General features: G+C 39.1%; 1 protein-coding gene across 7 annotated transcripts in view; it reads left to right on the top strand.

Annotated features, from left to right (window-relative positions):
• Nucleotides 1–6,010, top strand: part of arhgap44a (Rho GTPase activating protein 44a) — a 227,935-nt gene extending 221,925 nt beyond the window's left edge. For 6 of the 7 annotated variants that reach the window (XM_069929560.1, XM_069929564.1, XM_069929559.1 and 3 more), the window contains one exon: nucleotides 4,352–6,010. In XM_069929560.1, the coding sequence (XP_069785661.1) occupies nucleotides 4,352–4,503 (152 nt within the window). In that variant the 3' untranslated portion in view covers nucleotides 4,504–6,010. Of the gene's footprint in view, nucleotides 1–2,055; nucleotides 2,107–4,351 lie in introns of all 7 variants that reach the window. The other variant, XM_069929561.1, reaches the window with a different exon arrangement.
• Nucleotides 6,011–13,630: the final 7,620 nt, after the last annotated feature.

A 13,630-nucleotide genomic window follows, 5' to 3' on the forward strand; every position in this document is an offset into this window, starting at 1 on the left:
TGTGAAACTCCCTCAAATGATATCAACAGTCGTGCGTCATTCAAAACATATTAATCACATTGGTCTGAAGAAAGGCAGTTCTTATTTTGTCAAACACACCCAGATTTTCTTATTCCTGTTTCCCCTGAAAGTCATGCCATTTAGGGGCCCAACATTCACACTTGGTTGACACAGATATCTATGTCTCTTGCAATCTCGGACATAACCTAATTGCTTTATGAGTGGAAGTCAACGTTGCAATCACCCTCAGCTTCCTAGTTGTAGTGCTATCAATTAGACCCAAAAGACCAGAAATCGAGATTAGTAGGCTTTAATCGCTATAAACTTACAGGCATATCTTGCATTCTCTGGCCTGATTCCAAGGTAGTACTGAAGGAGGGGATTGGGCAGTACCGCCTTAATTAGGAATCTGGAATGAAGAGGAGTTACAGTATCAGGGGCGGGCCAACCAGTACAATACATGTATTACAGTGTTCCACCACATTAGTCACAGGATCATTCTAAACCACTGCTCTTCTCTGCCATATCTTATAATTTGTTTCTCCTAACTGTTTCAGAGAGGTCACACAAACTCCATATTGAGGAGGGACTTCATCTACTCCTTCAGTTCATCAGAGCAGACATTATCGTTGCAAGTTCTAAAGTGCATGCATTCAGATAGTGTGATCATGAAGTATTGCTCTTTACAACCACCTCCCAGGAGCATCAACTATAGCCTAGGAGGATTTCCATTACCTTCTTGCACAGAGAACATAGTTAATCTTTGTCAGTCCAGCACAGTCCCCTCAAGAGCCCCTCTGACCCCTTCACCCCACTGCAACATTCATTTATTAAGAACAACACTTCCTTGGGGCTGTCAGTCTGTTGCTTATATTGAAGGATGTCTCATTAAGAGCTGCTAGCTAAATGACAGCACCTGCAAGAAGATCAAAGATGAATAGAGCGTGCCATATTGAAAGTTACACAAAGGCCCCACTGCACCGGGATATTTGACAACTGTAGTCAGTTATACCAGCAGCTAAGGATCTCACTCTTAGTGGGCCTTTCACAAACCATAGATGCACAATGCAAATTTAGTTTTGATGTTAATAATTGTGGAAAATTTGGGTAATCTTGGGCTCTGCCTTGGAGTGTCGGTTTTCTTAGAAAATTACCAAAATATAAAGTAATCTATCCAATTCAATTAGAAAATTATGGAGGCAATTGGGAATAAAGTTAGAGAAGAACAAGAGAGGCAGAAAGTATTATTGAGCAATATTGAATTTAATCATCGGAATACCATCTCAACTGAAATGTGTCATAAAAATAGTTTATTATGGTAACAGGCCAGTTTGGCTCACGAGTCCGTGCCACCCAATTTTTACCCAATTAGCCTACACCCCAAGTACATTTTGAACAGTGGGAGGAAACCGGACAGAGCCCCGGGGAAAACCCACGCAGACTCGAAGAGATAGCGCGGGATTCGAAATCCGGTCCCGATCGCTGGCGCGGGTGTAAAGGCATTGGGCTAACAGCTATGCCACTATAGTTTTCAATGAGCTGAACTGACTCCTCCCCCATTGTGACCCTGAATGCTGCGAACACCAATAGAACAAAAGGTCCAGGTGTGAAGGACCACACCAATCCTCAACTGTCTTTCTCTATGCTGGAAAATGAAAATAGGTGTATGCTTGCTGCACCCACCAAACCATATCCATTAAGAGCTGGCACCTTCTGCACAGAAATAGGTTGAAATGTAGCTCAGAAATATTTGCATATGGTCTTTAACAACAAAGAATGATCTTTAATAGCTGAAAGCATTACATGCAAGCTCTTACATGTATATTTTTCTTCGAGTTATTGTATTTCTTTTTTTTTCATCTTAATTTGACTGGTTTATGTGTTTCCAACCTAAACAGATGATTGATTTCTTGCGTGTTTTACATTTCAGCTTGATGTTATTGATATAGATTTTCTTCTCAGTGGAATTCTTCTCTTTATCGTTTTCTAAATTCTGAACAATTTTTCTATTAATGTCTTCTTTCCCTTTTGGGTGCCTATGTTGTACTCTTGCAGCTGTTTGACCAGAATGAGTCTATATTGGCTAAGTGTGAGGGGGAATTGAGGGTAAGCCGGAGCAACAACCTCCCCTCTGGCACTTCAGCTAACTCTGGAACTCCTTCAGTTGCTATTTGTATGTCCACCACTAACTCATCTGAACCAGCCTTTGCATGAGACTGAAGCAAAATTGCATGGCTTGATGTTGTCACAGAATTCACAAGCATATAATTAGTGACTCCTGCTCCTCCTTAAACATCCTTATTTTCTCCCCATTACAATCATGCAATGTGGTTCAATGGAACTTTTTGATCCCACGGCTTAGTAATTAAATGTAACCTTGTTTTATTTGTCTGATATATCTTTTACCCTGTTCCATTTCATTATTATAATTTATAAGGGATGTCACGATATTGCAGTGTGCCGATAATATCACACACAATAAAATTCAGCTATCGTTACATTAAGCATTTCCCTATTTTGATCCACCACGTAGAATTTTAAGGCAAAAAGAACTCACATTTTCACCAGAGTGAAATTTAAACCCTCTCTTAATTCTATCTCCTGGGGTGTGGGGTGGGGGGGGGGGGGGGGAGGACTGAGGGTTTATTAAATCTTACCTCAAGTAACGTTATAAAAAAAAATGTCCAACGTCTCCATCCTATAACTTGGACTTAAGGTCAAAGTTACCCACTGTCCTCAGAGTTATCCTTTTGCACAACCACCATCTTTTAAAATGAGTGAAGCAAGCTTAAATGAAAATTGTGCTAACATTGAAGTATATTCAGATCTCTTTGCCACACTGTATGTTCCGAGATCATTCACACAAGTTACACATGAGGTACAAGCGTATCGGTGTTGCAACATCTAGCATTTAATAAGTTCTCTATTTAAAACTTGAACTTAAATTTAAATTTTAAGTGGTACCTGCACTTAATAGACAAAGCATAGAAGCACATACTCCCAGTGTGGACAGAAGGGTTCACTGTAGGTGGACATGGCCAATGGAAAAGTCTGTTTCTGTGCAATACATCTCTGACACAATGCCAAATCATTTATTCCATGCACACACTCATTACCAAAGGGACCACAACACTCTATTTTGTGTCTGTCATTTTCTTCTTCATTTCGCTGTTCTTTACTGTGCAAAGGCTGACTTGAATGACACTTAGCGAGTAGTTTACAAACTTAAGATGCCGTCAATTTATTTGGAGTTGGTTAACTGAGAAATGACATATTAAGTTGCAATAAACAGAGTACAGTGCAGGACTTTCTAAATCAAATATATTATTTACGCCACAGATTTAAATTTATTTCACTTCACCGCTCATGATTTTTGTTTATGCGTTTAGGGGCAAAAACCTAAATAAATGAAATAAATGTAGAAGGATGTTACAGGAGGGAAATGTTGATCAGTATCGTGCACAGCCTGGAAGAATGCCAACCCCTTAGAGAAAGTGAGAAGATAAATAACTAGAACAGAACCAGAAACAAGGGGCTTCACTTACAGAAGAGCGAGGAGAGTTCCAGGAGGAGATTTGATAAAGGTGCCAAAACCATGCAGGCCTTTAAGTGATTAGAGTGGTGTTGCTTCCATTAGCAGGAGGGTTGGATCAGGTTTATGGTACATTACAAAAGAAGTCATTTTTTAATGCAGGGTCGTCATTATCGATTTTGATGGGAAGTGAAAGGAAATTCAGTGATACAATCTAAGGGAAATTGGTTCAAAAGCGCAAAGATAAGTGTCTCTGAGAGAATATAGTGTGAGTAACTTATCAGCTCTTTCACCATTGGCGGAGCTAAAATAGACCAATGCTTTAGGTTTCAACGATTCTAGAATTCTGGCAGATTTGTTTTTAAAGAATGTCAGGGAAACAGAAGTACGAGCTTCACTTTCTGAACTAAATTGGGAAAATTTAATGAGCTGGTGCTAGTAGATCTGCAGTGGTGTATGTATTCATTTCATTTGGTTTATTCCAATCACTGTTGAGGTGATAATTAATTTGAACACATCTTGTTGATTTAGTTGTGTGCATAGCTGAGGATTGCACAGTAATGTGACAGAGAAGAACAAAATGATGTTTATTTTGAAATGTTCTCACTTCTGGGGCAGAAAAGAGCAGAATTACCAAGCTCCAGAGTCAATGACAAAATATTCAGATAATGCTGTACCAGTTGTCAGATAATCATATTGTGACATCCCTATTATTTGTCACAAGCTATTGGCACTAACAAGGATGTTTAATGGAATGTCTTTGATATGTATAGCACATTAGATTATTGATAATGAATCATTTATTTTCACTGTTTGCAGATATGGGCAATCCTGATCCCCCTTTTGTTCAGTCAGTAGAGGTGTATGACATGCTCTACACTGAACCTTCAGACCAAATGTGCACAAACTCTGTTGCAAACTTCAGTGTAAGAGCAGATTCCGACGAGGAGTCAGAAAGTACTGTCCTATGACATAGGAACACTTCATTTTGTGTGACTCCGGCTGTACATCCGTCACATCTACAGGATGGTGGGCATCTCTGCACTACAAGAAAAAGCTGCTTCCATTAACTGTGGGAATGGATAAATCTGCTTTGGTTTGGTAATGGTTGTCGGCCTTTAAAACGCTATTTTGTTGTTTGGGATCAACATTTTATTTTTTAAACTTTTTATTTAGACTTACTGAATCATTTTTCTTAAAAAAAACAGTATTCGGTCTTTGAATCTGACACTTAATTTGATTCCTGTATTTTCAGAGTTTTATAATACCTAATAAAAATGCCATATCAACCAGCAATGCTATCGGATGAGGACTTTATAGATCCCAGTGCATGGAGACTGTCTTTGGGGAAATGGTAGTTTGAGCTTCCACGTTTGACAGAAGCTTTAATTCTTCAGAGTGAGTGGATTCCTAATCAGGAGGTCAGAATCTTGAGTATAAAATTCCTTCTATTGATAGAAGTTATTCCCTTTTACTGTACATTGGAATTAGCTAATTCTTAAAGCAGAAGACAGGTGAGCCAAAATTAGTAAAGGAATATTGAGTCAAGAAATTATTTTAAAAAACTAAGATTTTTCTTGTCTCAAGAAATCTTCAGTGCACACCGGATGGAGATGGTACACTCAGGCTAAGTTGACAAGGACTGTAACTGAAAGATTGAACTGTTCGCACCCATATAACATGGCACCAGCCAGTCAAAGATTTTGACCCCCCTGTTGTCTCACAGTATAGAATAGCAAATAAAATCTATTTCTAAAAGGGACTATTCTCACAAAATGAAAACAAGATGTTATTTTCATTGTATAATAAATTATAAAAGAAAATATAATTCTGCATCCTGTTGTACACATCCTAGTAATTGTTTATACCATTCAGAGGAGAAATACATGAAATGCAATATAGTTTAAATTTGTATAATATGTGCACAAAGCCTGACAATGGGCCCAATTATTTGGAAAGTAACTTTATCCAGTGAAAGAGGAAGAAAGTTGTCATTATTTGTACTTTAGTCTGTATGTGAATGATAACTATTATAATGGATTGTTGTGGCTGTAAAACTTTAATTGTTACCATGCCAGAATACCTTTTATGAATAGAATTTAATTAATGTCCATGTAAATGTTGTATTAAAAATATACTGTGTATTTAAGGGAATGGGACTAGACTGGCAATTGGTTATGTGGCTATTGCCTTTGTAATGTACAGGATCTAATACATTGCTCAGTGCAATGACATTTTAAATGATCGGAAAGAGTGCAGTTATGAGAGAACATAATATATCTGTTATATAAACACTTGTTTCATGCATTATGTTTCACTGAAAATATATAATTATATAGAGCTTTAAATACAGTTCTTGAAATTAGAGGGCTTAGTGGCAATGTCTGAGAAATAATGCTGATTCCCTCATCTGTGGTTTCTTGTCTAAAACCTGAAGAAAAAACTGAAATGAAAATAAAAGAAATATTATAAACTGTAGAGCAGACTTGATGTGTTCTGGAAGATGCTTCAATTCCCTATCAGCAAAAAAATAAAATAAAATGTACACTTTGAAAAAATAGAAATTATTCCAGTTATTATATAAATGTGCGAGCCATTACAGCGAATGTTGCTTTTCCGTAAAGTACGTTAGTATTTCTGGTGAAGCTCAGTGGGATTTTGGGGAGGGGGGAGTAGGATTGTTGTTGTTAAGTGCTTTAACGGAGATTAATATATAAGACATAGGAGCAGAAGAAGGTTATTCAGCCCATCGAGTCTGCCCCACCCTTTCATCATGAGCCCACTCCATTTTCCCACGGCCCCACTACCTATAGCCTTTGATACCCCGGCTTATCAAGAATCTCTATAGAAACATCCAATGACCTGGCCTCCACATTCGCCTCTGGCAGGAATTGAAAATTCACGGTGTCAGGAACAAAAGTTTGCCATTAAGCAGCTAGATTGAACAGTGAAACTTGTATTTAAATCCTGCTCTTGTAGGTTTTAAAATCTGTGTCCATGCCATCATCAAAACACTGAAGCACAAGATGTTTGATAGTTTCTAGAAACAATTAATTACAAGCTTCTTGGTGAAGTTAGGATGATGGTCCTGAGATCTAACATGGCTTTGCTCCCCCCCCCCCACTTTTCCTCCGGTGAAATTGGTAATTTGTCAGATCTGAACACCTCTATTGGAGTATGATATTGAAAGGAGTGAGTAAATCTGGGTTGCTCGACAAAGATTGGCATACGCTCCTTGCAATGGTTCATTGCATGGTTGTAAGCAAGAAATGCATTGTTGGTCTACTTTTGAGCAGCTAATCCATTATCTCAGAACTCCCGATTAATTACCAAAATCAATGACTTTCTATTTATTTTGGATGCAAAACTATTGTTTTCATGTGCAAAGTTCAGTCTTTCTTATCACCCACGGTACCATTACCATTTTTTGGGGGGCTTTGAAAAGCCACTGCAAATTTGCACTTCTAATTGCAGGTTATTAGTTTTACTGACAAATTTTTCTTCATGGCTGATGTCTGGCACAAGAATATTCACTTCACACAGTAACGTTGTTGAACCTGTGGTTCTACATGTAGACATTTGCTCATTTTGAATCAATAGCACAGATCCCAGCTCTGTCATTGTCCAAGAACTGCGCACTGATGTGAATAGAAGCCATTTTAAATTCACGTAGAGCAAAGCACGTTTAGCAAGGCCTCTCTGTCAAAGGCAGTTGGGACAAGTGGCCCTGTTCATTCTGCTACATTAGTGTAGAGAGTGCATTGGGAAATATTCATCAATGCCCATGTAATTGAATGTTGAGCTTGATCTTATTAAACCACTGGAATTTTGATTTTTTTTAAAGTGTCAATCAAATACCAGGATCATGTCATATGCACGATCAGTAAGTTCTGCATTTACTGACAGATTCATAGCATTACATCTTCACAAGTTCAGAACTTCACATACCCTGTACAGAGTCCAACAGCAGAGGCCAGGTGGCTGAGATTCCCTTGGTTTTTACTGGGGAATTTCTGCTTGGAAATTCTGCTTGGAAACTGTCCCAAGTTAGAATCGATCCAGGATCTGCAACCCCATTAATTTTAATAAAGATTGTAGTGGTTGGAATGGGAGAGAAGGGGAATGGAAATTACTTATTGAATTGTTCTGTGATAGCCTGATGTGTTTAATGTGGTTTAAGTCTCAATTGTTAACTTCCATTCTTTACAATATTTTTTTAATTACTTAGATTTATTGTCAGAGTACATACATTACATTCAAACTTTAAATTCCTTTTTCCTGTGAGCACAACGGAATTACCACTAATTGGTAGTGCAAAATATAAACTGGACACAGCATAAAGATGTAAACAAAAGAACTTAAACAGACAATGAATGTAAACCAACTGACTGTGCAACACAGAGAAAACAAAAGAAAATCAACCATGTGCACAAGTCAGAGTCCTTAAATGAGTCCCTGATTGAGTTGGTTGTTGAGGAGTCTGATGGTGGAGGGGGTAGCAATTGTTCCTGAACCTGGTGGTGCGGGCCTTGCGTCCTTTTCCCTGATGGCAGCAGCATTTGCTGGGTGGTGTGGGTCTTTGATGATTGCTGCTGCCCTCCGACAGCAGCGTTCCCTGTGGATGTTCTCGATGGTGGGGAGGGTTTTGCCTGTGATGCCCTGAGCTGTGTTCACTACCTTTTGGAGGGCTTTACATTCAGGGGTATTGGTGTTCTCATACCAGACCGTGATGCAGCTGCAAGAGTTTTAAAATAACTTCAAAGCTTACTTATATAGTTTTAAAATGACTTCCTCGGTGCACTGTTGGAGATCCTGTTGTGGGTGATCTCCCACCACTGGAGGACAGGATGCCTCTGGCCAGCAATATCACCATTTCACATTGGGACCAGGTAGGTATGAGCACAGGGCAACGGTTCTAGTCATTGGGATTGGACAAACAGAATCTGGGTGCATTTTAGCTTGTAGTTAATTAAATAATGTGAATCATTTCCTCACTGTGGAATACTTTTTTATTAAAAATTAATTTCCATTATCTATTCTGGTGGATTGTAAACATGATGGTGGCATTACAAAGTCATTCTTAAAATGTTTAAAATGTTTTAATTTAGGAGGTGCCATGTAACCAGATACAGTGGCAATATAATTAGATCTTGACTGTTGACTAAATTGTACTGCGAAATATCAATGCTCTGCAGTGGAATTTTTCCATATTTTTTTAACCAGACAGCATCTGTTGATCTGTAACCATATTTAGCAACATATACAAATGCAATATCATTTCAAAAATAATTAATGGAAAGCAGGACATTTTCACATACAGCTCGTATTTGTATTTGTGTGTGTGAGAGAGAGAGAGAGATCCTTTTTATGAAACCAATTGTTGATTGACCTGGATTTGACAGTGAAACTATTGGTGATGGTGAAACTATTGGGGTTCAAGTAATGCTGAACACTGTGAGGTTGGTCGCTACTTTGTGTACTTGTAGATTCAGAAATCCCAAAATTACTGTCAACGATAGAGCCTTCTTGTTTGTGGCCTGAACTGAAGTGAAACAAGGTGTAAATGGCTTTTTGCTTTTGAAACCATATTACGCAAATTTTATCTGTACGTAATTTCATTTTTTAAAGTATATGGGACTTTAGTTTTTTAACATTTAATTCATTGATATTTCAGCTTTAACTTTAATTATCTTCAATTTTACATTTATTGTTTTACAATGTGAAAAAATATTATGGCTGCAATTCAGCTTGTTGATCCATAGTACGGCAATAAATACACCGTAAAGAATGCAGAGTAACAGAGAGAAATCTATCAGAACAGAGCAAAGGTAACATTATTTTACTTGTGTGAGACTCATTCAGGAATCTGATAAAGGCAGAAAACAAAAATGGCCTTGAATCTGTGAAGTTTGTTATCTCACACTTGTGAATGTTCCTCGTGGGAGGAGGGAGAAGCGAATGTGGTCAAGTTGGGATGTCTTTGACTATGTTGGTTGGCTGCTTTGCTGAAGCAGGTGGAAGTATGTGGCTGTTGAATTATCATCTGGCCTTGTGTCCTTGTTATCCAGATGTCCCAAGGCTGAGTGTAGGGCCAGGGAGATGGATGTTGTGAATTGAAGTGGCTCAGGAGGCTGGAGGTAATGTGAGCCCAGTTTTAATTGACCATTATTTTTAATATGTTGATTGAAACCAACTTGCTGACTTCAAAGTTTTCAGATGTCGTGGCCAAATGAACGGCAGATTTTTGAAAAGATATCTCTTTGTTGGGGTCTGCAATAAGCAAAAATGCAAAACATGATTAAGATGTTCTCTGAGTTGACATTATTGGGTTGACATTATATTATCTTCTCTGAGTTGACATTATTGGCTACTTTGAATCAGGAACAATGTTGTCAATTGTTCTCCTTTTCTCTTCCAAAGACCATCTCATAATAGCCAGCACTTTATTAAGTACTGTAGCTCATTGGCAGTAAAGCAATTCTAGATATCTAAAGGTTAAGGCAAAATTTTTTGCAGAGGTTTTTTTGTTACATTAGATACAGCTCCCTAGAAGTTGGATAATGCAGCACCTTTTCCCCCAAAATCTACCTAATCTGTTAGCAATGCTTTCCAGTTAAAAGTGCCCAACAGACACCACTTCTGGACACAATTTACACTTATCCAATGTGCACCACCTCCTGTCACAATTACCCAACATCAGCCATAATTCACAGTGGCCCAATGTGCTCCATTTCTGTTCACAATTCATTTCAACACACTCAACATTTTTCAGCCCAGTGGTGTTGCAGTTGGTACGGTTGAACCAGCAATGGAGGTTCAAGTTTGCCTTCGGTCCCGTCTATGTGGATTTTGCACATTCTCCCTGGAACTAATTTTTCCCAGGTACTCTTGCTTCTTCCCATATCCAAAAAATGTGCTAGATTGTTAACTTGCTATTGCACCAAGTGGGTGGTAAGAGAACGTGTGGGAAAGTTAGTGAGCACAGGTGGCAGGGAAATAAAACAAGCAGTGCTATGGAGAAGGTTGTTCTGAGAGCTGGAGCAGAACTGGTGTCTCCATCAATGTCACAAGGAAATGTGAGAAATTAGATATACAGCCAATAACATCAAATCTCCCATGATGCACAATTCAACCTCCAGCCACACAAACTGGAGTTCACATGTTCCAAATATTCACATCAACTGGAGTTCTCAGTCCAGAATGGTCACAACATTAAATGGAATTCTCAGTCCAGAATGGTCACAACATCAACTGGAGTTCTCAGTCCAGAATGGTCACAACATCAACTGGAGTTCTCAGTCCAGAATGGTCACAACATCAACTGGAGTTCTCAGTCCAGAATGGTCACAACATCAACTGGAGTTCTCAGTCCAGAATGGTCAATTAAATGGAGTTCTCAGTCCAGAATGGTCACATTAAATGGAGTTCTCAGTCCAGAATGGTCACATTAAATGGAGTTATCAGTCCAGAATGGTCACATTAAATGGAGTTCTCAGTCCAGAATGGTCACAATATCAAATGGAGTTCTCAGTCCAGAATGGTCACAATATCAAATGGAGTTCTCAGTCCAGAATGGTCACAATATCAAATGGAGTTCTCAGTCCAGAATGGTCACAATATCAAATGGAGTTCTCAGTCCAGAATGGTCACAATATCAAATGGAGTTCTCAGTCCAGAATGGTCACAATATCAAATGGAGTTCTCAGTCCAGAATGGTCACAATATCAAATGGAGTTCTCAGTCCAGAATGGTCACAATATCAAATGGAGTTCTCAGTCCAGAATGGTCACAACAACCGGAGTTCTCAGTCCAGAATGGTCACAACAACTGGAGTTCTCAGTCCCGAATGGTCACAACAACTGGAGTTCTCAGTCCTGAATGGTCACAACAACTGGAGTTCTCAGTCCAGAATGGTCACAACAAATCAAGGAGCACCGTAGATTGTATTCTCCATTTAAATCGAGCAGCACGGGACAATTAACCACAGGGGCTCACTGGAATCTACTTATAAACGTCTCAAAGGAAGAGACACATTTTGTAGAATGTTACTAATGATTTTTAAAAAAATGTTTTGCTTAATGATTATTCCAAGGAAAACACGAATGTCAGACTCCATGCAGCTGCCAACTCTGAGAGGCGAGTCGATGGTGGGAAAGGAGACAGAAAAATACACATTTGCAAAGACTTTCAGCCAGTCTCTCTCTCCCGAGGGTGCCCTGTGCGTTGCTGCTCTCTGGCTACAAAGGCGATTGTGCCTTTTGGAGCAGATGACCTCTTCTGTGTAGACGCAAGGGACAGCAGATGGTGGAATCTCGAGCGAAATCAGGACGTGGAAACTGGACTGTTTCTGAGTGCTGCACATAGCGAAGTGACAGGAGTTGCAAGACAACGCTCCTGTTGCGACATTCAGAGATCTTTTTGCAAAGTAAACATTATTGTGATAAATGTGTTTTTACTGCAAAAATTCCTCTTTATCTATGAGATAAGACTGCACATTTCCCACAGGAAACCAAAAAAATGTTGATATTTTGTCCCTGCACTTGTACTTGTAGACAGATATGGTAGTTTTAAAAGAAATCAAGACGGACCTGGGGGCTAAACTTGCAACTGTGTAGATCTAAACAAAAAATTGAGTGTAATCTTACAACCTTTTATGGAGAAGGGGTGTGCGGGGGGTGGGTGTCCAATGCTACTTACAATGTTTACCTTCACAAATAAAATTACACATTTCAGTGGGGAAATACTTGCACCTGAAATGCTTTGGGTTTTATAACACACTTGACCAGCAGATGGCGGTGCTGTCTGCTCAGGCAATCCATGGGGGCCATTTCAAGTGTGTCACCTTCATTTATCGTTCATACCGGGCTCGCACAGCAAAGCTGAGACAACGTTTCTCCAGGATCACAGAGCATATTTGCATAAATAGAAGTTAAGCATCTTAAAATCTTACGGTGTATGCAGTAAAAGTCCACGGTACACTATCCACATATGTTCTGGGAATTCAGGACCCTGATGGCTTGGGGGGGAAAAAAATCTGCTGCCCAATGTGGATGTATAATTTGGTTATAATGACAATGACTTGTCCTTCTAAGAATATGAGTGGCAAAAAAAAGAGTAAATCCCCAGATACTTTTAATTACTCCTGTAAACAGTTGCCTTGACCCAAAACTTTCAGGTCATGGTTTCACAACATTGAGCTAGCTCAGTAATGAAGCCATTGGCTCTGATTCAGAAGAAGGTGGGTACCAGATTCATTGCAAAAAACAAATCTTTTAACATTTCTTTGCAAGTCAGAGGAATTGCTAGACTACTGATTTTTTTTTCCAAATCAGTTGTTAAATAACTGCAACACCCAGGCAGAGTGAAGATACAGTAATACCCCTGGTATCCAGAATTTAAGCAATTCAATAACAGCCTCAAACAATTACAAAAAAAAATTGGGGAAAATACATTTTAAAATTTAAAATAAATAAGAATAATAGATGAAAATATGTTAGTTTAAAATTATAAAAGTAAACGTTCTCTGAAGTTGCACATAAACCTTTGGTGATGGGAGCAAATATTTGGCCAGTGGAGAGCTTTGGTCGTGTTTTGCTTGTAGCAGCTGTTTGAATAAAATAGTGCCACCTAGGTTGAAGAGCTGGTTGATGCCGCTCGCCATTGGGGCGACTCTCTTAATGTGTCTCCTTATCCCTGCTTAGTAAGTTCTCTCCCATAGGAACTCAATGCCCTCTACGCCATATTTGACAACAGTACCAGCGAAGAACCACGCCTCCACACCCCTATGTCCCCTGATGATCCCATGCTGTTTGTGTAGAACCATAGAAAGCTACAGCGCAGAAAACAGGCTATTTGGCCCTTCTAGTCTGTACCAAAATATCATTCTTCTACTCCCACTGACCTGCACCCACTCCATAATCCTCCAGACCTCTCCCATCCATGTATTTATCCAATTTATTCTTAAGATTTAAGAACGAGCCTGCATTTACCATGTCAGATGGCAGCTTGTTCCACACTCCTACCACTCTCTGAGTGAAGAAGTTCCCCCTAAACCTTTCACTTTTCACCTCTCATATTTATCTCTCCCAATCGAAGTGG

Source organism: Narcine bancroftii, chromosome 3 (genome assembly GCF_036971445.1).
Source record: "Narcine bancroftii isolate sNarBan1 chromosome 3, sNarBan1.hap1, whole genome shotgun sequence".
Taxonomy (NCBI): Eukaryota; Metazoa; Chordata; class Chondrichthyes; order Torpediniformes; family Narcinidae; genus Narcine; species Narcine bancroftii.